This window comes from Colius striatus, chromosome 12, assembly GCF_028858725.1.
Source record: "Colius striatus isolate bColStr4 chromosome 12, bColStr4.1.hap1, whole genome shotgun sequence".
Taxonomy (NCBI): Eukaryota; Metazoa; Chordata; class Aves; order Coliiformes; family Coliidae; genus Colius; species Colius striatus.
This window is the reverse complement of record NC_084770.1, coordinates 22,432,968-22,459,302: the sequence shown is the minus strand read 5'-3', so window position 1 is coordinate 22,459,302 and position 26,335 is coordinate 22,432,968. Positions and strand designations below refer to the sequence as shown.

At 37.4% G+C, this 26,335-nt stretch overlaps 1 protein-coding gene across 2 annotated transcripts in view; it reads left to right on the top strand.

Moving 5' to 3' along the window:
- The window catches only part of RSRC1 (arginine and serine rich coiled-coil 1), a 155,057-nt gene that overhangs the window by 5,521 nt on the left and 123,201 nt on the right, over positions 1-26,335 (top strand). Inside the window, exons 2-3 of one of the 2 annotated variants that reach the window (XM_062005724.1) lie at positions 718-858; positions 2,987-3,112. In XM_062005724.1, coding sequence (XP_061861708.1) covers positions 725-858; positions 2,987-3,112 — 260 coding nt within the window. In that variant the 5' untranslated portion in view covers positions 718-724. Of the gene's footprint in view, positions 1-717; positions 913-2,986; positions 3,113-26,335 lie in introns of both variants that reach the window. The other variant, XM_062005723.1, reaches the window with a different exon arrangement.

Genomic DNA, 26,335 nt, shown 5'->3' with positions numbered 1-26,335 from the left:
AATCTAAGTCTAGTTTAAATTCATTTAAAAAGAACTTCCTAGATTTTTTTTTCTCTATGTGTATGTTAATTAAAACACATAGGAAAAAAATGTACATTATTTTAATTGCATAACTTGAAAGCACAGAAACTGAATCACACCTGTAGCTGAAATCAATAGGTTGTGCTCTATTGATTAAGTATTGTGGATCTTTACTTGTAACTGTAAATTAAAGATATTAAGGATGCTGCACTGCTGATTGTGTAGCATCTAAAAGTGAAATATCAGAAGTATCACACATTACTCTCCAAATTACTGAAAAACTAGTATCTGAGGCAAAAACTTAAAAATAAGTTAAAATGGAGACACATTCTGATGTAGATTTTATCAGTTCATGTGTCTGTTTAAAGAGTTCTGAAAGATCTCTCGTGAGAATGGACGACAAATCTTCCATACTACAAGAAATGAATTGCTGACAGTGCAAATTGCAAGCTGCTTGCTTAATGGATTTGACCAAAACCCTATGAATTTGTTGACATCTTATACTAAAACCTTGAGTTTTATTTTTGCACGTGAACCAGATTTGCTCTTCAAGTGATGGCCTTGAACAGGGTGTAATGACGTGTTTGTTTATTTATGCACACACACACATACACACAGAGTGGTTTTGTAATATACATAACAACATAATGTAGCCAAGAGACTTTCTTACAGTCTAGATTACTTTTTTCTATGTAGTTGAAAAATGGGCCGTCGCTCCTCGGACACAGAGGAAGAGAACAGAAGCAGAAGGAAAAAGAAGCACCGCAGGCGTTCCTCTTCAAGTAGCTCCTCAGACAGCAGAACGTACAGCCGTAAAAAGTCTGGAAGGAAATCAAGGTCAAGCTCACGGTCTCGAGATCTCCAGTCTCGTTCACATTCGTATGAGAAGAGGTGCATTTGTAGTAATTTACTGTCTGTCGTGGTTGTTTACAGATCGAGCTTGTTCATATTATGGTAGAAAGAGAGAAGTGTTTGAATCCAGAGTGGAGTCAGCTCTAGGTTGGAGTTTTACAGCAAAGTTTGCTCTGAATTTCCAAAGATGTGGCAATATTTTCATTTACGTGCAAAGAAAAAAACCCCCAAACCACCACCACCAAAAAAACCCAAACACTTTCCTTCCCTCCAAGAAAACACAACCAGTGTGCATGCAGATCTGAAGGTAACCTCATTATTAAAACAGACAAAACCCAGTAAAGCTAAAATAACTCTTCCTTTCTCCTCCTTCTGAATAATGAATTTGGAATCTCTTTTTGGAAGTATGGTAGTTCCTATATTAACACTACCCTGTAAAGTAGTTTAATTCAACTGCTTGTAAGCCGTTCTTTATTACTTCGTTTCTGTTGTAATAAACTAAGTAAGTTTTTCCAGACCATGACTTTCTCAATCCAAAGACTTAGGATGACTTAGGTCTATAGATTTGCTGCAGCAGTTAGTTTTCACCATTAGTATTGCTATTTTTTAAGTGTCCAGCTAGGTGTTTAGAACACAAATCATGTGGCTGCATCTACCATTTTTTTCTTGACTCGATGCTATATTTTGTCATCAGAGGCCCCTTTCTGTACCTGACCAGTTGAGATCAGGTGTGCTATCCTGATTGTCTGACTTGCAGTGATCCTGGAGTCAAACTGAACAGGTGCTGGCCAATATTGTTAGCCAGAGGAGCAGGAAAATACTCACAGTGCCTAATTGTCCTGTAAATGCATTAGGAAGTGCTCCTGACAAACCTGTCCTTAGCTGGCAGAAGAGTGTGTCAATGAGGAGCAAGTTGGCTGGTTGTGGAGGGTGTCTTATTTGTTTATTTCCATCCTCTCTTCTGCTTCTGCTTAGCATCTCCATACAGCCCTTAGGGGACACAGTGAGATGACACGGGCTTCGATGCCAACAATATGCTGATGACATGCAGCTTTATGAATCTCTTTAGTCCAGTGCAGGCATGGCTATCTCACAGATAAAAACAGAGCTTGAAGGGAGATTAGAGTCTGGACGAAGACCAGTTGACTTAAATTGAATCCAGAAGAGAGGAAAGTGTCTGCTTTTAGCATCTGTCTGGCACCTTTGCTTTGCCCTTAGTTGAGGGCATTTGCTCCTGGCAGTAAAGTCACTGTTACACGCTGGGCTCCTGCTGGGTTTATCCCTGACCCTGAAGAATCAAAAGCAGTAGTCTCTACAATTATTGTTCTTCATCTTCATTTAGTAGGAACAGTGCATTCCTTTTTCAGAGGAAGACCTGTGCTTTAGTAGGTGGCCTGTACATTGTTTCCAGTTTGGACTACTGCAGCACTACTTGTAGTAATGCAGCACCTTTTCCCATGTGCTAGAAAAGCACGTCACACTGACTGCATCCTGGATTACAGCAGTATTTTTATGTGGTCTTATATTTTAATATTATTTGGACATATAAAAGGCCAAAGATGTGGAGATTCTCATAAGGATTGTGGTCGTTATTTAGTTAGCTGTTAGGGAGATGGAGGCAGAGAGGAAATTTTAAGGTGACTGCTTGAAAGGTATCTCTCTTCTCAGTTTTGGGATTAATTAGTTTAGTTTATGGATTTAGTATCTTTTGCTTCACCTTTTTCCTTTTTTATGAGTATTTTGTTGTTTGAGTAAATGAAACAGGGAGATTGAGAGAAAAGCATTTTCCTTTTCCCCTCTCAGACTCTGGACTGAACTCAGTCAGAAACTCCATTGAGGTATTGTGTGATTTTAGGCAAATCAGTTAAATCAGTTCTGTTTCCCTGTTTACCCTTATTCTCTTTTGGGATGTATGCTATAGAATAGAAGCTCCTGAAGACAAGCATTACCTATATGTATGTGAATTACTTATTACAGTGTAATAGTGACATTTAAGGCTTCTACAGCATAATAAAAACCACACTGTCCCTTTTAGGTAAACTGTTGGTGTTTTTGTTTGTGTTTCTTTTTGTCGCAGGAGCAGCAGCACACTAATAGCATGGTTTTGTTTTAGGCGCAGACACAGGTCCAGCAGTAGCTCTTCATATGGTTCTAGAAGAAAACGCAGTCGTAGCCGATCAAGGGGCAGAGGCAAATCCTACAGGTCTCAAAGGTCGAGATCAAAAAGTAGAACAAGAAGGTAAGACTCTTTTCTAGGAAAAAAGAAAGTTATTATTTCTACTGTAAAAACATTCCTTTAAGGTCTCTGTATAGCTACTGAGTTTGGAATATACTAGAAGTGATGGTTGTAAGTGATCGTCTGAACTACATCTCACTTGAAACTCTTCCTGCTTTGAAATCTCTCTGCTGTGCTTTTGATGTACAGAATCTTTAAATTACACTGGTGGAACAGTTGGTTTTGAAGACAAGTTCTATATTTTGCATTTGGCTAAGTGCAGAAAGCATTAATAAAGATGCCTTGCTTTAACTCCAATCATCTGAAAACTTGGTGTGGGTTTTGTTTGTTTACTTATCTCCACAACTCCCGTGCATAAAGTTGGCTCCCTGAAAGTCACACTCAACTGTTTCTGTTTTTCTCATCTGTATTTCCATTGGAAAGAGATGAGAATTTACTTATGCTTTATTTTTTTTCCCATAATATTTAAAGATCTCTGGGTGCTGAAATGTTTCATAAATTGGATTGTGACAAATGAATATTTTCAATAATAAATGATTTAAATATTTAAATCTTAATCAGATGTTGCAAATTGTGTTATAAAGTATGCTTCATACCTCTGTAATGAAAAGAAGCTCAGTTTTTGTGTGTGTCTATTTTTCAATGAAGAGCTTTATGTAAAGTTTATTCCTGGATGTCAAATTTACTGTTAGCATTTTCTGTTGAATTTAAATTAATTATTGAGTGTATCAGGCAGACCAAAGCTCTTGTGGTATGTGTTTACAGATCTTCAGCCAGGTGATTGTGTGTCTGCACTAAGGATTTAGCAAAACATGTCACTTTTGTGTACTAAACAAGTAGAGATGTTTCCTCTAAATGTTGAAAACTTGTTACCAAAAGATACAAATGTTTCACTTTTTCTTACTTGTGTTCTTTCATGACTTATTCACAGCTGTTAATTAGAATAGTTGCCTGGACATTTATTGCTGCAGTGCCTTTGTAGTAGCAATTTGGTTATTTAAACTGTCTGATCTCTCTTTGAGTTTTCTTATCCTGAGAGCTGCAGATCCCAGATAAGCTACCGTGCTGCATGTAGAAACATTTCTGTAAATATCCACTGTTTTACTAACATCAGTTCTGAAACAATGAAATGTCAAAACAATAAGGTGAAAATGAAGGTGTTTTTTTCAGTATGTCAGATACTCAGCAGTAGGAAAAATGATAACCTGATTTAAAGATCTGTTTTCTTATTGTATAAATTGCACATCTCATTAGACATAGTAGAATGGTCATCTTTTCCAGCTATTACTGATGTTAATAGTCATTGCAATATATGGAAATTATGCACCTAAAAACTTTAAAACCATGACTGCTGTTGCTTTCATTTTGTGCTAGGAAATACTGTGCATAAAATATTTTATGTATACAATATCCTAGCTTTTCAGTGCTCTAGCTATGAAGGTATAGCTGCATGTCACTTTAAGTGATGTTACTATTCACAGACATGGATCTTCAGGGAAAATATTTATAAATAACATCCTAAATCATTACAGATGAGCCTTTTGGCATGTTAAAAGCATAAAACTAAAATGTTAAAAGCATAAAGCTAAACCCAACAGGACACGTTGAATCCTTTATTGTGTTTTTTTTCCCAAGTCTGCTTTCAGCTGTAATGTTACACTGAGAAGCCATGGATGAAACTTATTTCTGGAGAAGAGTTTAGTAGTTTAGACCTATGTTTTCCCTGCTTGTTAGTGCTGAGATAGTTGCAACAATGTTAAATACTTCCTCCTTTTTCCATCTCAAAATCTATCTTATGCACTTGATTGAAGGTATGAGCAGCTTTCCTAAGAGAGCTGAGTATGTTGTGATTCTGCAGTCTGCAACAGAGGTTGTGGGGGAAAGAGGGAACGTGGTGGATCGATATAAAAGAGAAAGTTAAAAAAAAGAATGGTGAGAAAAGATGATTAAGGAACAAATGTTCTCTGTCTCCTCCAATAGAAAAACTGGTGATCAGAAGTACCTCAGGCAACCACCTTGTGTTAGTGTGGTAAAGAATGAGTTACCCACTAAAGTATTCTTGTTCACCTCTGACTTCTGAATTGTGAGTGGAAGGGAGTAAAATCTACTGACCCACCTAAAGAGCAGCGATGAGATAGAGCAATGAAGATACTATCTCTGCTACTAGTATTTGTAACGTTCCTGTTGTACCTTCAAAGGACTTGAGCAACTGTGATTTGTTTGGGTTTTTTTTTTCCCCAAGGGGAATGGGATCAACCCTAGAAAACTGATTTCATATTGGAAGTTAAGATCCATTACACGGGGTCTTTAAATCACTGGGTTTGTCTTTGGTGAAGCCACTCAGATGGCACAAATTCTGTATCCCATTATGTCTTTTCTCCCCACAAGCCCTCATCAAATTAAAGTTGTTTTTCAAGGTAGTGAAAATGTTGGCAAAAATGTATGTAATGTAATTTTTTCCATAACTTCTCCAACATAGATGTTTTATCTGAGTGAAGGGTTTACAGAGTTCCAACTGTTAAATACTGACATATCCAGTTTTAATTGGAAAGGCAAAAGGAGTTTTCACTGACAGCTTTAAAAAATATTTGGAGTAGGTATTGTTTATAACCTCAAATGATCTGGTTTGTACTTTCTTTTAGAAGATAAGAAAACTGTGCATATTATAACTATTTTATTTTAGATGCATTTTTTAGAGTCACAAAAGTGGGGCTTCCTAGTCATGCTATAAATTTAAAGCTGTCCTACAGCAAAACAGTACAATGCAAATATGACTTAATAAGATCACAAACTGAATTTCAGCAAAACAACCAAGATTTACATTAAATTAGGAATTTTAAAACCGATTTAGTTTGTTTTACTGAGCATTTGCTTAATAACATTTCGCCTTCTTGCAATCTTTTTAAAGACAATAATTCGTCTGTGAAATGCGGGCACATCCTCAGTGGAAAAATTGAAAGCAACAGCTCACTTTCTGAAACCACACATACAGTGATATAAAGAAATATTTCAGCTCTACGAAATTTAATAAATCATCCCATTTCCTAATTTGATCATATTAGATGCTGATGTGGAAGAAGCATTTCAAATACCATCTCCTCATTAATATACATCAGTCTGGGGAATAGAATGGAATACTTATGCAGAGATGTCACAGTTCCTGTTTCTTAGTTTACTAAGTGGAACAGGTTGATGTGATACTGGGTGCTATTTGTCAATGTCTTGCTAAAATGGTTTGGGTCGAGTTATGGAGTCCAGAAAGACGGCGGCTGATAAATCAAAAGTGGATTGAGTGGACAGGAGGCAGTGATTGATACTGTGACAGGATATGAAGAAAGGAATCTTGATACAAGCATGCATGATATTGAATATGAGAAGGAAAATGGCCCTGGAGTATGGATATTATTCAAGGAAATGAGAATAATAATATCATCTTGAAATTATTGCTGGGTGAAGATTAGGATAGTTCTTATTAGAATATTATGCCTCTCTGGAATGGAGAAACTTGGGTTTCATATAATTTCTGTGTGGATAGAGTCTTGTTAATATTTTTAGAGTTTTCACTGCAATTGTTCTGCAAGTTAATCGTATACGAAAACACTTCCTTTACATCCCAACACAGATCTTTTCATTCCTGCAGCTTTAAATAGAATTAACCAATATACAGTAACCTTTATTGCTTGGTTTCATACAATTCTGTGATTATAGAGTGTTTCACTGTAATTACCTTTAAATATGCAAGTTTGTTCTCATTGTCTGCCAAGTGCTTTTGGCTTTTCCCTTTACGTTAGACCCACAGCAGTTAGACTTACTGCTGTCCCTGAAATATCTTTAACACAGTTCAACTTAAAGATTGGCACAATAACAGCAAGTACGTCTGTGTGTACCCAAGAAGAGGAAATTCCGTGTGTAAAGTAATCCTGTTTGTAGAATTGATGCCTTTGGACTGTCAGTGAAGGAAGTGTTTGGTCAGTGTGGTATGTTTCTGTTAGTTATTTTTTTTCTCCAGTGTGCATGGGGATACATGGCTACATCTTATTCCTTTACCATTCTTCCAGTCTAATTGATTTACTATTGAAACCTGTGTAGACCTGGGTTTTGGTATGAAAAAGCAGCTTTTGTTGACTGAAGTTGCCATTATCCTGGCAATGTAAACTAGAATTAACGTTCAACCCTCATAGCTTGCCAAAATTCTTGTGTTTAGCACTTATAGTTTGTAATATTTAAAAATAGGATCCTCTAGTCATGAAGAGAAGTGCAATGTGAAAAGGGTCATTAAACAAATAATAGTAAAACCCCACTAACTCCTTTAAAATGATGCTGTGTTGGCATACCATATATTGGATAGTATACTATGTGTATTATGTTAGTTCACAAATTTAGTGATGTCTAAAAATAGTGTAATCTTCACTGGCTGTTTGATGAGACACAGTGATGTTGGGATGGCCAGGGAAGAAATCCCCACCACCTCTTGTAAATGCATCCAACTCCAATGCAACACTAGACAGGGCTCACCTTGAAGTTAGAGATCCTTGCCATTTGGTTTGATCTGCTCTCAAAAAGGTCACAGCATCCTTCAGACACTTCTGCAAGCTGGAAATCCTTGCCATGTATCAGTTGTTTACCTCTGTTCTTTATAGCATGCCACTGTATAGGGAAGATCTTGAGCTTTTTACAGGTTTCAGTTTTGAGTACTGGTAAGGGTCAGTCAGCTTTTTGAAGGGTTGGGGTTCTTTGGTCTTTGAGTATTTCCTTTTTAATATCTTCTTAAAAATAGATCTGAACATTGATAGAAAATATTTTGGTGAAGAGTAAATATTGCACAATGAAATGCTGTTTGTGAGACTTCAGAGGTACAAACTATTGTTATTGGATGCTTTTTGTATTTGCATTGCTTGGAATGGTGAAGAGTAATAGGTCTGTCATCGGTTAGTCTCTCTTTTTTTTCCATGCATCATAATATTTTAGTGTGGTGGTATTAACGTGTAGAGTCTTTCCAAATTAAAACCCTGGCCTGTCAGACCTCACAGCTGATAACAAGTGTTGGATCAAGACATAATTACTAACTTGTGTTCAAAACTTCCTTTTAGTTACAGGCTGTATCTGTCTGCAGTGGTTAGCACACACTAATGGACAGCTTCTAATAGATTATAATGTAGAGTTTTAATTATGAGAAACTTCAGGAAGAATTTTCTAGAACAGCATCAGCCTGAAAAGAAAATAAAGGTTCTTAGGAGAGAGGAAGATAAAAGGGATGTACATTTTTGAGGTAGACATTAATGTCAGCAGCAATGCCTAGTAGGAAAGATAATGGCAGATGAACAAAGAGTAAAATTGTGAGGAGCCTTGCAAATTAGACTGAGAGTTTATGGAAGGATGAGGTAGAGGAGAAATAAATTAAACAAAAAAAGAGACTGGAATGGCTCGAGATCATCACACAAATAAGATGAATTGCAGTTGTGTGCACTTAGAAGACTGATTTTTAAGAAAGTTGTGAAGAAAGGCTGAGTTTAAATACAATGCAGATGCACAGATTCAAGTTGAAGTTGGTTTCAGTTGTAGAGTCCTTGCCTAAGGGAGTAGGTGTTAACATAGATGATGTTAGCTGTTCTGGGGAAAAGGAAAGACTTAGGGAAGAAAGTGAAAGTTTTCCATATTGACCATCCTAGAGCCATCAGACAACGTGAGTTTTATTGTCTGACGGGAAGGAGACAGAAGGAATTAGTAAGTGAAGTTTGAGTATCAATAGCAGTACTGATTCAGAGCAATCAGATGGCTACAGGGGGAGAGGGTACAAACGTGGCTCTTTCTGTGTACCTGCTGTAGGAAACAAGAAATGACAACTGTGAAGAACAAGGTTGGACACATATTGTCAGACAGTGTTGAAAAGCTGTCTTAATCTATTAAAATGCTTTGGAAATACTTCCTTTGGATATGGATCCAAGAATTTTCCTAAGAGAGGCAGATAAAAGTCCTATAAGAAATCAAGCCATGCTATTTAATCAGAGTATTTCTTTTGAAATGTTTCATGACTTCTTTTTTTGCCTGGTAGTAGCTACTGGAGTTACTATTCTTTTAGAGTTTTGGTCTGCTGCCTGGAATATTTCTTCTTCTGCCTTGCTACACAAATTGCCACACATGCAACTAGCTGTAACAGCCCCACAAATTATGTACTGAATCAATTGCTACATGTTTATCCCTCTTCTTACTGGTGGAGAAGGGGAACTTTGGAGTCTTTGGTCCTTTAGAATGTGTATTTAATTAGGATATTGTAGTATTTCTTTCATTAAACTTCAAGTAAAGGCTTAGGGCAGGGAAGAACTATTGAAATTCAGATTTCTGAGTTTGCTCACGTGATCTTTCATTTTTCTATGGATGGTAAACTCAGATCATATTTCTTCTTTTTCCCTCAATAAACCCAAACCTGCAGTTTTTATTTAGGCTCTTGTTGCATTACAGGTTATATCACCAATGCCCTTAAAAAATCATTCCTAGCTAAAATAACTGACATTTTTCAGAAGGAACTTAACAGTTTGTCTACATGACTATACTGGGGAAAAATAGAGAGGTGAAGCAGTAACACTGAAGATATCCTAGAGCAATAACCCACCAAAGAGCACAGTACCGACGTCTAATTGACCGCTTTGGGAAATTAAACTTCATAAGGCAATGCCAAGGGCCCTTAAGTTATCAATAAGGCCAGATAGCTGCTAGTGACAGTTGCTTTGATGCCTTTCATTGGTATAAAAAAAAAAAACTTAAAAAAGATAGTAATGCATAAATGCTGTTCGTTTAGAGCTAAGTAACGAGTCTAATTACAAGTAAACTTTGTTTCTCCTAGAGCAGTCCAGATGTTATCTGCACAGAATATGCTTTCAGTATAGCTTCTTATATTTTTCTAAAACCTTTTATTTCTCCCTTTGGAAAAGGGTATATTTTGAGGATTTTTATGTTGGTGGTTTTTTGTATGCTTCAGTTTTCTGTTTGGGGAAAAAAAGTCCTCAGGAAGACAAGAAGAAAAATCTGATTGCCCTTAGTGGAGAATGGGCTTTTTGATTTTTAATGTGTCTGCATTCTAAATGATGTATTTTTACTTTTTTTTAATAAAAAAAATCCTTTTTTTTTTTTCTCTGCTACCAAAGCTCTGGCCATGAAATAGAATCTGTTCTTTTTTGCTGCAAAGCTCATGTTTCTGGAGGCAGCTACGTAAACCTACGTATAGCAGATGTCTTAAAGATGCACTGGTAATATAAGACTGTCATTGTTTGCTGGGTGAACTGCTGCTGCTTCCAGTGTTAGTTTCTAGAACGTGATTATCTAAACGTGAAACACAAAATTGCTGAATATAGTGGAAACATTTTACTGTGTACTTTATTCCTGTTTTTAATTTTTTCTAATTCTAATCACATACAACAGTAACAGTTTAAAAAATGCAGGAAAAACTCTGGCGTTTCTGCCAGAAAGCTGTTTTATTCTGTCGTTTCTATGGGACTCATCAGAATGTAAAAAATCCCTAGCAAAAACCACAGTTACCCTGTAACAGGATAATACAAGCATGTATGAAAAAATTCAACCTGAATTTTGCTGAATGTACCAAAGTCAACCTTGCTGAAACCACGTGTGCCAGAGTTAAGATTACATGTACAACCCTAATCCAGCTTCCGGGTTCACCAGAGTTTTAATGATGGAGTCCTGTTTCTTCCACAGATTCCTTGCTGTGTTAATAGATTGGTTACCATAGTCCTTCTCAATTACCTTGATATATTACTCTGGGGTTATTTTATTCAAGTTACAGGAAGGGCGGTTATAACAACCCTGTTGTTCTTAGAACCAGCCACTAGTGGTTAAATCTGTTGCTAGAAATATATCAGGTCCTGGAAGAAATTAATTACCAGAGAGACAAGATGTTGCTCATCAGTAACGTCTTGCCTCTGTGACTGGAAGCTGGTCTGGAACTTGATGGGAAGCAGGACGTGGGCACCGCTGCCTTTCTCAGATATTTTTCTCAAGGTATTATGGTTCTTTGCTCCATCATGGCAGAGGTAGTAGGTGCTGACTCTTGCTTTAGAGGATTTTTTGTTGTTGTTGTTAGATTTGTAGAGACGATCACTCTTCTGTACAAATTGGCATACATGCCTTGGGATTCTTTGGTTGCTGCTTTTGTCCAAGATTTCACCTGAAGCCACTGCTGAGCAGCAGGTCATTGCTGCCTCCATGAGTAGGACAGTAGCTGCTGCATACTTTAGTTTTGGTACCTTTGTACAGACATATTTTATTCCATATAAATCAATTGTATGTCAAGATCCAGATAAGCAGATGCCAGTTTTGGTTGGTATTGTCACCAAAGTAGGAGTGAGTTCATGCCACAATAGGATGGTGAAATTTGGATGATTTCCTGCCTGTCCCTTCATCCCTTAGTGCTTGCTCTCCTCCCACATGTGTGCTTCAGGGTGGTTCAATGCACCTGTCTGAAAACTCTCTCTTGCTCTCTTTTAATGAAGAGCAAGAGAACAGGATGAGACCTCCACGTATGGAGAACGTGAGTTGGGGAAAAATGGGTCAAGTCTGGGTTGTTCAAGTTGAGATCAGGTGAGGGGCAATTTTTACGCTAGAGTAAGGCTCTGTGAACAGGGAATGTTGCAAAGTTTTGTACAGTTTCTCAGGCAAGGTGCTGTGTCTCCCTGAAATGCAAAAGCAAGAATATGTACAGATGGTCCTAATATAGGGTTTTGGTATAAAACTTTGGTCCTACTGGAGTCAGTGGCAAAGCTGCACTTGACTTCAGTGATTCCTTATTTTACTAAGGTGTGATGTTGCAGGAAGCAAAGATTACTCAAAAATGTTGGTCATTTCAGCCATAGGTAGAGCCGTTGTTAAGGTTGATAGTGTTTAAATAGTGTTTAAGTAACTACCTGAGCAAAATATTTAATGTTAGATATGTGCTCATGTAAGGAGAAAGTGTGAAAGCTTCTGTTTGCTTTTGCACAATGTGTCTGGAGAGAGGTGTATTTAAATACAACATATCTTTTAAGAAAATGAAAATCTAGGAAAAGACAGGCGATTGCTATCTAAACCTAAATGTTAACCATCACTGAACTACTTGGACTGTACTTTTGTAAATTAAAAAAAAAGAGAATCTTTAAATTTTCTGCAAATTCTTAAATGCATGACTTCACAAATACTATGAAACATATGCTTTCAGTATGGACTTGCCTCATCTGTAAATATTACTTTAAGATAGTCTTCAGCTGTGTTTTTTATAGGATCTTGTCAACCCCTAGTCATGCAAACTGCAGAGCTCTCATTGGCTTTAAAGGGTTATGTTATGCTCAGAGCAAATAAGTGATTTAAATTTGTTTGTGATTCTGTACTGCTGCTTTGTATCCTAGAAATGAAGACAAGGGCAGTAGTAGGGTTTTAAACATTATGCCTACACTGTGAGATGTCTGTTTTTCCTCTATAGTCTTTGCTGCTTTTCTATGGAAACATGTAAGGGCGAGCTGAATCGTAATAGAATTTAAATTAAGCTGTGGCATAGCACTGAAAATCTGTTACCAGTCTATATCAAAAAGATATGCTAAAAGTTTTCCTGTTAAAGCTTCTTGATTGGAGAATGGGGAGCAAAAAAAAAAGAAAAGCCTTTTCCTATGTTTCTGCTGTATAGTCTTCTTGAAGTTCTTCCAAATTAGATTTTAAATGCCAATTAGGAGGTTGAATATACTAAAATAAAAGCAAATACAACCAAAATGGCCTCACCTTATGGCTAGTTAGGCTTTTTCTCTCAAAAGCGGAACCTTTGCTCTGAGCATGGCTTTGAGAAAGATATTCAGCTTAATGAACACATTAATTAGAACCATAACTATTTATAAGATAATTAGAAACGAAGCACGGTAAACTGGGCTTTTCCTGCAATTAATGGAGGATTAATTACTGGAGGTAATGAAGTGGATTTTTAAATGCATTAAGGTGAAGTACAGAGATGTGCAAGGCTTTGTGATAGTTGCATAATTATTCCAGGCTGTTTGAGCATAGCTCATACGAGATCGCTAATAAGCATCATTGCATCATTATGTATGCACTTAAAAAGACTTACCACCAAAATGACTGCCTAATTATTTCTAATTGGCAGGAGTCTGTGTAGTCATTGAGCTGTTTGTAGCCATTTTAAGGTTCATTTAACTATCCTTGGGGCCATGTGATAGATGGAAAAAAGCTTCAGCTCCACGCTGGCCTTGGCTGGCGCCGTTAATCAATTTTGGTGGGCTTCAGTTTGAAATGCATTTGCTCATGCAGAGGTCAAAACCTGAAGCAGTCCAAGCAAAGTTTTGCTTTTTGAAGCCACTTGACTGTATTCATTAGCAATTAGTAAAATAATTGTGTCTGTCACTATATTTGGATTTCCATATGACTTGGTATTCTTTCATCACTGTCCCTTCTTATAGCATATTAGCTTCACTGGAAACCAAATATTCTTCCAACAGACCCTTTTAGCAACTTCAGTGTAGTGGCATATGTTCCGATATACTACCTTTCTTTATTCATTTGTTAGCTTCAACAGTGCAGTGCATTTCAACACAATCATCTCATTTGCTCCCGATTGATTGCTGAGTGAAAGTTTCTACCCAAGGACAACATTTTAGGGCTTTTAAGGGTATCTCTGAGGAATTAGTCATGAAGCATTAGGAGAGGAAGCAAGCAGTAGTCAAATCGAATTCTGACGTTTACCAGAGTTTTGTAGTTAGGGGCATCTATTTCCAAGATGTTGACAGCTCTGTATATTCAAGGACATCTCCTGGCAGAAGAAAGCGACATAATAATCGCACTTGTTTAACAAAAATCACACTTACATGAATGTTAGTGCACCGGTTCTGTCAATAATTACATCAGAAATGTTGTGACTGTCCTTTGAAAATGACCTTTTTGAGATGTTATAATTAGTATGTAGTTATTTTATCTGCCTCTGTCAGATTTAATGTGACATCCCATTAGGTAAGCGTCTGTGAAAGTTTTCAGTGAGTGCGTTGTCCTGTGAACATAATCATAACCATCTGTGGGATGTTGTCAGCCTACATAAGCCATTCATATAGCTTAAGAAAACACTGGTGAGCAAATTGTAGGCTAATAAAATAAAGGTCAGCTTTGCCATTTTTTTTTTTTGCTACAAAAAAAATGTGGTTCCAGTAATTTCATGTTAAAATGTAAGTTTCAAAAAGAATTGTTCAGATGATGGTTAAAGTGTGATATTGGTTGGAAATAGCTATTCATTTAAAAATGCAAAAAAAAAGGTCATTTGCCCATGAAATATTAGGTGCAATAACAGGTAAGGGGTTAGAGCAAGCGTTAGCATAAACTGAAATGTAAACTAATCCTTCAGGAAAGCTGCAGAATTCTGTCAGTTTCTTAATAGTTGTTTCAAGTGGTGACTTTTTTGATGGCAATCTTTGAGGAGGGCTCACTTCTGTAAACAAGTATTCAAGACAGAAGAACTCTGTAAAAGACAGACGGCCCTTCTTATTGATGCTCGTTAGGAATTGTGTTTTATGAAGCCCCGTTGAATACCTGGGCATGGAAATGCTGCTCTGTAGCTTATCAGAACTATTACTAGGAAGTAGATTTTCGGGATGGAACAGCAGTTTTCATCTGCCTTTGAACTTTCTGATTGGTTGTATTTGAAATGCTGGTGTTAGTGGAAATTGTTAACTACCGAAGGATGTATTTTTCCTTTGATGTAATAATATGTTTCCATTGACACGTAGTTTATCATTTTATATCTCATTTTTAACTAATGGAATGCAAGTCTTGTTAGCCAGAAGGCATTAATCTTTTGTAAACTCTCTAATGCTGTTTTAACAGTTAAAGTAAAGACGCTTTATCCCGTAACAAAAATACAGTGTTTAATTAAAGATTGTGCTGTTGTGGCAGCTGAGGACTACAAACCAAGGAAAGGATCTTTTATCAAGATTTTATAAACCTTTTTCAGCATCTTGTAAAATAAAATGTGCATTACAAAAGAATTTAATAAACATCTTGGTTTCATTTTAGGTAGAGCTGTTCTGTTTCTGGTGAAAGCTTCCAAGATATACCTGGACCCGACTCTCCTGTTAAACTAGAGGAAAGAAAATGTCATGTTTTTTAAGTAGATGGCTAAACAGAAGCAGGAAATGAAGAAAATAGAAAATTTCACACACTGAGCTAATTAGTCATGCCCCTTCCACAAGTCAGAGTAATCAGATTAATGCAGCCAAATGTCACATCCCTCTTCAGCTGGGGAGGTGGCACCAGGGGCTGTGTCAGTCTGCATCCTTTATCTGTTTCTCTGAAAAGTTCAAAGGCTTTTTTTCAACTGCCTGTTCACCAAAAATGTGAATGTACTGAAAATTTACTTGTTTGTTGTTCATAACATTACTTTTTCATTGTTTTCCAGGGAGCAGGCAAATGGCAGCTGCTGGGTAGGACATTGGGAGAGCAGAAAGGAAACATGTCTGAGAAACTGGGAAAGTAGGGGAATTTCAAGCGAGCCTTCGGTTGAAGTTATTGTCTGTTTATTCTGTTATTTATTTCAAATCAGATGGATATTCTTCCTTAAGTCTCTGACATAAAAATTGGGATGTAAAGGTCATCTTTTTCATGACTGTAGTCAACTGTTAAGTTTACTTGTGAAAATCAAAATGAGGATCAACTGGAGTACAGGGAGAGGAAAGGGTGTGTATCAGTGCTGATACAGTGCTGAGCCACTCACTGAGAACAGCAGCCAATCCTCTGGGGTCCTTAGTTGTATCTGATTTACAGAATAAAGACAAAATATCTGCACCTTATACCTTTAATGTTTCTATCTGCTTGCCTCAGTGGGCAAGCATGGGCTAAAATCAGAATGTATCAACAGATTTCAGTCCACAGACTGTAAAAGTGCTTTAGGTTGGAACTCTGTCACAAGCCCAAGTCAATAGAGCCACTTTGCTCAGAGGGGTGGTGACATGGGGTTGGTAGGATGAATTGTTACTCACTCCTAGCCTGGAAGGAACGTTAGAGGGCTGAATGTTGCAACCAGGCAATAGGATAAAGTAAGATCTCAAGTATTCTGATGAAAGCTTTCCTGAATACTCTGTGGTACAGAATCTGAATTCTGGAGTATTCCCATGCTTTAGTTAAATGAAAAAGGTCAAATTCTCTAAATAATACAATGGAGTCTTGACCTTCTTTCAAAGCATGTCTTACAGTAAGCTGATCTGTTCACAAGATTGGTGCATCTTACCAAACTGAAGCTTGGTAACCAAAGTTATCAGGTTTCTAGTGTGTTGCAGCTCTGAAGTACAATAGATTATTAGAATGGTAATACTTTGATTGCTTGTGGTTAGTCAATGTACCCTGATGTTACTTTATTATCAGGAAATGCCAGACAAGGATCAAGCTCTTAGTGTGCTGTCTGCAGTATCGATGGGTATTCAAAACAATTTCAGCCCCAAAGACCCGGTAATTTGATTAGTAGCAGGAAACAATAGTTGTGTGGAAAGCAGAAAGGTGGAGAGACACCACACTGAAACATCTGTCTGCCAGGGCAATGAACTGCAGGCAGCCAGCAGTGCCATTGTAGGTATGGGGACAGCAGTGACTATTGGAAAGGCATTTGAGGCTGATGGAGGGGTGGCAGGCAAGTTTTCCTTGCTTGGTACATTGTTAGCTTAGTATCTGTTACACCTTTCAGTTCTGCAATCTCGCTGTGCTCCAGTTCCCTCCCCTCCAACTGGGAGTTGTGATGTAGCTGTTGGGAAGGTTTTGAGGGATACAGTAGTTGGTGTTTTATTTTTGGAGTTGGCTTAACTGCATAATTTTGGTAATATTCCCAGTGATGGAAATAATACAGTTTACATTTTAATTCTTACCTTCAGGTTTCAAAATTGAGATGAGTGTAGTACATAATAGCTGCTGTTGCAGGCTTCTTGCAGATTCAGGAAGGCCATGCAAGGCTGCTCTGTAATTATTTCATGTTTTAGCTGTGGTTTTTTTAGGTTTTGTTATTTTATGTTTTAAACAAAAAGCAAAGCGTAGAAGAAAATTCCATGGTAAGAATGAGAATCTTTTTTAAAGGCATCGGTATATATAATTACAAATGTAATTGATCTATATGGCCCATTTAAATTGGGACTAGTATCAGTTTGTGATCAGTGTCATCAATTGATCAGAATAGTCAGAAGACATTTTGAAGTATAATAATCAAGTAGTTTTGCTGCTTTATGTATTTTTTTTGAAACATTCCATTTAAACATAAGGACAAACTCTGTCAATGTTAAGGTGAGGGAGCCCTGGCCCAGGCTGCCAGGGAGGGTGTGGAGGCTCCTTCTCTGGAGGTTTCCAAACCCACCTAGATGTGTTCCTGTGTGGCCTGATCTAGGTGGGACCTGCTTTGGCAGGGGAGTTGGACTGGATGAGCTCTAAAGGGCCCTTCCCACCCCTACCATTCTGTGATTCTATGATAATCCAGTTTTTGTTGTTGCTCTTTGTGCTGTGTTTTGTTTGGCAATATTTTCTGTAACCATTGCAGGTTCCACAAGCAAAACACTATTTTTTTTAGAAGACTAAGTGAAAATTTCATCATTCTGTCCTCCTGCTTCTCCTTCTGTGGAGTTTTTAACTAGTCATTGGGTTTGGGAAAGATGCAACAGGAGTAGAGGTGATAACTTCCAGTAAAGTAGATTTCCAGTAAAGTAGATTTAGTGTCTGATAAGCTTCTCACCTATGTGTTCCTCATCAAGCTCCAGCAAAGAAGCTGTATTCATTTAGGAGAATATTAAAAAAAGGAACATGCTTCTCTCTATCTGCTTTTTGTTTGTAAAATACAAAATATTAAAGCCAGATGCATCTGACTTGTATGTAAATTAGAAGTTTATCTTTGCAGTTACAGAATGTGTATTGGAACATGGCAATAAAGCAAACAGACTGTTTCTGTTGTGTCTTCACAAGTTTTGCCGATATGGCCTGATACATTTGGGCTTTTTGTGTGTGCTTCAGGAGTTTCTAAAGCCCTTTTATGACTTAATTTTCAGAGATTTGATCCTATAGTTGAGTTGTGGTTATTTTTATTTGATAGGGGTGTTTTGTCATAATTTGGGAAAACAAGGTGGTGTTCTAAAAGTCCTCCTATATGCTTCGTAAACCTATTGTGGTAAAAAGTATAGGTGGAATCCCTCAAACCATAAAATTGAAACCTCAGATGTCTGGTTATCACTGAATTAAAGAAAAAAGTTCTCATTTTTCTTAATTATGAGCCAGAGCAATAGCTTAATTTTTTACCAGTCAAGTAAAAGTAGACACAGCTTTTCATCCAAGTGTTATTTCCATTTGAGACCTCTTGTTCATCAATGTGAATTGAGTCTGTCTCGGTAGTTCACTCTTAATAAGGTATTTGTTTCTAAGGACAAGCATATGCTTTAATCTTGTCTTTTAGGAGGATTTTTTTTTTTTTGCCTTTTAAATGGTGCTGCAACTTGCTGCAGTGTTGAAGAAGGAGAAATGTCAATTTTATTTTCTCATGGTTGAGTTTTGGATCTGTCCTAATACTTCTTACTAGTTTGAGTGCCTTGGGTTGACAACCATGGTGCTGTCATGCTCTGGGTTGGGTGTTTTGGGGGTTTTTTGGGGAGGTTTTTTCAGTTTATGAGAACAATTAGTGTCCCATGGTGTAAGTTGATTTCAAGCATCTGTTTAGGTAATTTCATTCAGCTGTGTGGTGTGTGGATGGAAGCACACATAAGTATTATAGCATCCTTAAGCTGGAACTGTGATTGGCACCTCAATCATAGATGTTTTACAGTCACAAGAAAATAAACCAGTGCTCTTGTCAAAGCCAGACAGAAGAGCAGCACTTACCTGTAACTAATTTGAGCTTCTCAGAGGCACCAGGGAAGTGAAAAATTCAACCTCAAAATCTCTCCTTTACGTTCCTCAACATTTTAACATAATATCAGAGGTGTTGTCAAATTTACAACAAATAAGTACTTGGATGATGATTCCATCTGGAAAATGAATTTGCCCCTTTTTCATTGCTGTGTGATACATCCAGGTCTTCCTGTCACAGCAGATGCAGAGTCACTAATGCCTGCATGATGTAAAAGTGACTAATTTGGTGTATTTATTGAGGGTCCTGAAAGTAAGCTGAACCCTTGTTTTTTAAGAATAGATTCCAGCTGTATCAAGAGCAGAATAACTACATGTGTATGTATAAATTAATTACAAAGTCCCATGAATTTACTTGCTAATAAACGTGTTACCTTATTTGTTCATATAGAATTCAAGTTTTCCCATTATGTTAATCTTAAAAAAGAATGGAAAAAAAGATGTCTCCTACAGAATGATATGTGGTTTTATGCCTTTGAAGTCTAGAATTTCCAAGACTGTTAGAACTGTTTTGAATGAGAAGAGATGGGGAAACGGAGGGCTTTTTTGTTAGCTTATTTCGTAGCCAGGACAGTATAGTAGCTTCTGTTTCTTTCTTGGTTTTATTGCCTAAACGTTATTAGAATTAAATCCTAGCTTTTCCTACTCTGTCATGAGATAGCTACATGAATTAGGGTTAGAAAAAAAGTCCTGGCTTGAGACAGTCTCTAATGGTTAATAGCTGGACTCGATGCTCTAATGGTTGGTCCTGATGATCTTAAAGGTCTTTTCCAACCTAAATGATTCTATGATTCTGTGCAAAGAAAGGTGTGAGAGAAATATACTTGATGTAAAAATGGATGTGTTCTAAAATGTACAGTCTTATTGTGAGGTGAAATCTTAGCAAAGGGGCAGGTTGGAGTCTTCACACAGACTAACAAGAGAAATGCAACATGTTTCTCTCCAGTAAAGGTGAGGCCAAAGACCCTTAGCTGCTTTGGACATCTGCCTAGGCTAAGGGAGTCAAGTGGGGAGGGAATCCCCTCCTGCCATCACTAATAGAGTGGAATGGTTCACTATGCCAGTAGATCAGTGGGAACTGTTCACACAGCTGTTCTCCTTCCCAAATCCCAGCCAACACACTTCATTACACTTATTTTGCCCACAGCTGCTTCTCCAGCCCTGCCTCTGCATAAAAAAGCCTGTAGAAAAATAGTTTTCGGTGCCAAATGCAAAAATAATGTGTATCCAGTAACACTGCAGTTAATTTATGTACTTACATTCGTATCTGTAACGTGCATCTGGCCTTCTCAAGCAGATCACACTTCTTCATTGCAAGGAAATGCTCCTCCAGTGAGCCATTTGATGAAGGAAGCAAGTTACAGTTGCATACATGTTAGAGTAACTGGCTTTGACAGGCATTTTGTGAAAGCACATCAACAAAAACAAATGGTTTATCTCCATGCTTGAGGAGCAGCTGTTTAATCAGCACTTTCTATTTCTGATTTCCAGATAATATTTAGTAAAGTCTGTTTTCTGTGAAGGCTTTTGTCAAAGTGCTCCTGCAGCTGGTAGGTTCATAGTTGGCTTCTCTTCTTTCACCCCCTCCTTAGGCAAGAATTTTTGCCCGAACTCCATGAGAAGCAAGTCTCTGGTCAAAGGACTGCTGACACAAAGGCTTAATTTAAGCAAACTTTATGTATTTCTGAAGTAAATGCTTTTTCACCTGGTTGTTCATCTCCTGTAAGATTTCCAATAGCTTTGTGGTGATTGTGGGCATGCTGAACAGGAAGGATGCTGAATCTAGAGTCTTTCAGCTACTGTAAGCAGCCTCTTTGCGGGATAGTCAAGGTGATGTGGCAAAGAAGGTGCTTTAATGTTGTTTGGAGGTGAGAAGAGGTAGACCATAAGGTAGTAGTCTGGAGAACTAGGTTTGTAACAAAGAGGCTGCTGAGAATAGTGTCTTCACTAGCTGTTCTGCCTAGCTACATTTATGCACTGTTCAGGTCAAGTTTTCAGTGACCACTTTGTTTGTTGGGTTTTTTTAAGTTATATCTTGATGGAATTATTTCCTCAAGTGTTTGATTATGTAATTAATGTAATTTTAAGGTGGAGAATTGTTTATTGCTGAACTAACTTGATGCCTGTATGTGGTGAATCCATTGTCTTAGTTCCGCAAACAGGGTTCTTGATTATCCCAGCTATTGTTTATATTTTATTGTTTATATTTTATTGTTTATATATTACATCTTGCTTTTCCCTGGCACTATGGATAATATTGTTGCTATCTTTAATATCCTTCTATTTTCTCACTTACCAACTATCTAAACTGCTGACTTGAAACAGCTCTTTCTCCTCTTGGCATCGGTCTCGTTTCAGAGTTAAAAGCTGACACAGCTTCTCCCTAGTTTCATTTTCACCTGCCTTATATTTAACAACAAACAAATGGTATTAACATACATGTTATCTGTATTTAACTTCCTCAAATGCATGCATTTTAAAATTGCAAACTGCTAGTGATCTGAAATGTTTTCTAGAGGTAGCCATATCCCCATTAAAACAAAAATAAAAGTACTAATTAACTCTGAACAATTGTAATTGATGCTGGAAATGATTTTTGCCTTCCTCAGGAACTTGTGCCATGATATTTCTTCTTAGTCGAATTAAACAAGAATTTTCCTCTTAATATGCTTTGAAAGAGAACATGTCATTTTGCTGCAATTAGTTGTGCATTTGCACTATGTCTTTGCTACCCATATGAATGTGTATGATGTAATGCAGTTGTGTTTCATTGTTGTTTCCCTTAGCCTTTTGATTTATTGCTGAAGTATTAAAGAGGCCTGAATTTGTAGGGGTTTGTTTGTGGCTATTGAGTTAATAACAATCTAATCAGGACTGTATCAGCTGAGAGATACTTAGAGGAATTACAGGGAAGGACTTGACATCTCAGAAACTTTCAACAGAGTGGTGACTGCTAACAAAATAGCTTATTTGGTCAAAAACTTACCTTCCCTGAAAGAATGCTTGTTTTCTTCTGCCTGAGCTGTCTTGGGTTTGTGCTCTAATTCTTCTTTCCGTTTAAAAAAGTATACCTTGGTGACTGCTTTCAAATTGTAGTGTTTTGAAAGGATTAGATTGTGCCTATAAGATATAGCTCAATGCTTTAGTGCAACATAATTGGGGAAATACTAAACGACACTGACCTCATTTCCTTTAGAACAATGAAAATTAATAGTTTCACGTTTTATTAGGCTGATATTCCAGATGTAGTGTACATTTAATTAAGTGTAGTTTCCTTTTGGTTATGGTATGTGGATCTGCTTTTTGTCGCAAATTCTTTCTAGTTTTACAGTTTTCCACATGTTTTCTTTCACCATTTATGATTTTTTCAAAGCAGAGCTATAAGGATTTAAATCACTTTAGCATGCAGCAAAACAGTTCCCATTCAAACAATAAACGCCATTTTAAAAAGCCTTTAGATCTTCTGTCACTTCATAAATATAAATGTATAAAAACATTATGCAGTTGTAGTGCCCACCTGCTAATTAAATGCAGATTTCCTCAAACTTGTTTTAAAATCTGCTTATTTGTTTCAACTCTGTCTCTGTTCAGAATACATATGGCCCTTGTGAAACTAATTATGCTTATGGAGCAGCTGTTAAATTTAGTGCAACTAATTTTATCCAATATTTTACATTTTAATTGATTACCTGTGAAGAAATTAGCAAATTAACACTTATTGTGCAGTAACTGAATGGGCTTTTATGGATACTTTCAGTTTTTACAAGTAGACTAAGTGTTGATGGAATAAAGACATTTCTTAGGATTTTAGATAGGAAAGTTATTGGTGAGCCTCGATTATCTGGTGTGAGAATTTAGGGATACTGAGTGATGCCAAGCATCTGTGTGTTCTGTAACTTAGACATGAAAAGCAGATTGGAAAGTAATGGCTTTTCACAGAATTTTGGTAACATATGGGCTTATCTGGATCTAAGAACTCTTTGAAGATCTTTGAACTTGACTAAATGACTTAACCTTTGGCATGGTGGGTGGGTGTTTCATGTGTGTTGGTTTGGGGGGAAGGGGGTGTGCATGCTGGCAAGCTACTCTCCAGCTTGATTTCTTTTTTCTTCTCCAGTAGTTCTATAATTTGAACACTTTGAGACTTGCTTTAATATGAATAATCAGGATTGGTTTTATTTTTCATCTGCAATAAAATAGAAAAATCTTTACTCTCCCCTTCATCTGCAGACTTTTGTTCTTGTTCAGGGATGAATTCTTGGCACAGATGACTTCTTGTAGCTCCATTTCATAGAGTTATATCTTTATTTCCTGTTCTGTATATATCACAGGATATTTTAATAGCAATCCCTGGTAACATACAGGTGGCATTCATTCATGCTACAAATGGAAGTGTCCTGCAGCTTGTTATACACTGAGTAGCAAATGTAACTTACTTTAATTTTCACTTCATGGAATTATCTTCTACTGTCAAGAGTCTATCATGTGCCTTGGGTTTAATACAGGCCTTATGGAAGTTTGCATAAAGTGTTCTTCAAACCCTTTAGGATTTTGGGCTCATAAGCAAGGGAAAAAGATAGCTATCTTGTTAAAAATAGGAATATGCTGTAAAATAGAGTTCTGTGGCCCCAAGTATAGCTCTTCAGTGTGCTTTGGCCTGACCCTGTTGCTCTCATGGTTGAGGCTGGCTCTCACTCAGCTGCCTGTGAGCCCAGATGGTGCTGCTGGGGGTTGGCACGACTAAATACTGACCATCTTCTAGGTAACATGGGGCATCACTTATCTTGTTTCTTAGTTTTTTAGTTACCTACAGCCTTGATATGTGAGAAAAAGGTCAGTTGCCTTGCCTCAAGCTGTCAGGGCATGACCTACATTTCTGAGGTTTCATTGTTCAAATTCTGCCACAGCAAAGTAGATATTAGAGGTCTAATGTTACCCCTTTCTTTTAAAAGCAAGAGAGAGAGGAGGAAGGAAACAACATAGAAATTAAGAAGAGAAATCAATTTAGATTCTACAGTCAACGACTTGGAGCTTACAACATTCCCAACTTGCTTTTAAATATTGTCTTAATATTTTCCTGATGGCTACAGGGTGGTATCTGTTCATACAGTCACCTGCTGTTACTTGGTGGTTTCAGACAAGACTGAGCTAAATGGGGAATCATGGCTTCTTCATTGAATTCTTGTCACCTGGGTCCTTGAAGCTGCTGTTTGGTGTTGCAGAGTTAGTCATGAATTGCATTAACAAGTGGCTTACTTGGCCTGGGATATCAGAGGGGTTGGAGCTTCCCTCAGAGCTGGAGGAAATTAGGCAGGTTTTAGATATTAGGCATCTTAGAACTGTTGTATATAAGAGGGAAAATTTAAGTGGCAGTTTATTGGGAGTATTTACTAATAAATCCCAGGAAGAGCATAACATCTGCCTGGACACAGGCACCTCCTTTTACATACTTTGTAGAAGGTTTTTATTTTAACCAGAATGCATTTGTTTCCAAAATTCAGGATTTCATCCTTCTCTGTCATTTCGATTCCTTCTTGCTATGGCTTTAATATTTTTGCTTCCTTTAGTTAAGTTTTCTTAACTTTATTGAATCAATAGTATCTTTTTTTGTTTCCCTATTTGATATCCTTGACTTTTTTCTCACCTGCTGAAGATCACATCTGATGACTTTTTAAAAAGTAAGTATCTTCTTATTCTTTTAGTCTCAGTTTGAGGAGAAAAAAACATATTGCTCATATTTGATTTTGTGATAAATGTGGGGCAAACCTGTTCGTAGGCAAAACTCATTGCCTTTTTACTTCTTAAGTAGTTTGCAGTTCCCACTTGTCCCTGTGAGACATGCACTGTAGAGTCCCTGTACGTTTCAGTGCTTATCCATGTTCATGGGTTGCAGACGTGTGATTTCATGCATTCTAGAAGTGATGCAGTGTTCACTCAGGGGATCAGTAGAACTGTGGCTTTTGCTTCGATCATTGTTTCCTATGGCACTTCACAGAAACTGAGAGGTCTCTTAAGAGCAGCAAAGATCAAAAAGGTTGTGGTGGTACCTGCTTCAGCTCAGTGCTTCTTATGTGTTTTATTGCTGACTTCTTGTTAATTCTGCTTCATTTTAGAAGTATTGATGGCAGACCTTGTTTTATCATTCAGGATTAAGTTGTTCTAGAGAATTATACTGAAAAGATTGTTGTCTTTGCCATCTTATTCTGTTTTTTTTTTCTAATTTTCATATTTGTTTCATCAAAAACTACCTGGTAAAACTACATAGTGCATCTTAACCTAAAATATACTAAGCTGTTACTTCGATGGTTAAGCAAATATGTCTTAATTTCGTGCCTATGTACTTGTCCGTAAGGTTTTTTCTTTTCGGACTGGCAGAAGACTTAAAGGAGAGTCTCAACTTAAATTTGTTAACAACACATATGTATTAATTTGTTAGATTTTAAAATAAAACTATATGTTGTGGCTGCCTCTTGGCTTTACTAATAGTCCTCTGTTACTATGTCTGGGGATAGAGTCTGAAGGAGAAAGATTAATGCAAGATAAGCTTTCTCCAAAAGCAGTCCTTGCTGTACAATATTAGAAACACAGTAGTTACTCTAATTAAAAAAGGATTAACGGAATCTAAGTTTGACTAACACTCAGGAACTGAAGGGAGAATTAATGTTAGACACTTCTGGGTTTAGGAAAACTTGTCTTTGTAGGTGGTCAGGCTGTGTCTCTGTGTAGATCTGTTGTGGGGCAATGTGGTTGGTGTTTACCTGGTGATCCATCAGTAGGCTGTGTTAGGGTGAGCCTCTCTGCATCCCTCTGCACAGCCCTCTTGGCTGCTCTGTCCTGTGCTGAGCAAATAACACTGTACAACTTGGCTACTGAACAACAAATGTAGGCCAGGTTGGATGGGGCTTTGAGCAACCTGATCTATGGGAAGATATCCCTGCCCATGGCAGGGGGTTGGCATGAGATGAGCTTTAAGGTTCCTTCCAACCCAGCCCATTCTGTGATTCTACAGGAGAGATTGCCATTTGAATCAAGTGCAGTGGAATGCACACGTTCCAATGTTTTTTTCTGCACTGTTCCCTCTATAGAGCCTCTAAAACAGGGCTTTGCAGTCAGTTTGGGTTAGGCTGGGGATCTGCAGCCCACGAAGGCAGCCAGACTTGACACCTGAACTGCCCTGAAGACCCTTCTACATGTGTTAACTTGTTATCTGAGCTAACAAGTCTGACCAAAGTGAAGTTGTCTCTGTGTGAAGCCAATTCTGGATTGTCTGCATCTGTGCTCTGGGCTGATCTACAGCCCAGATCAACTGTTCTGATAATTGAAGGATTGACTGAA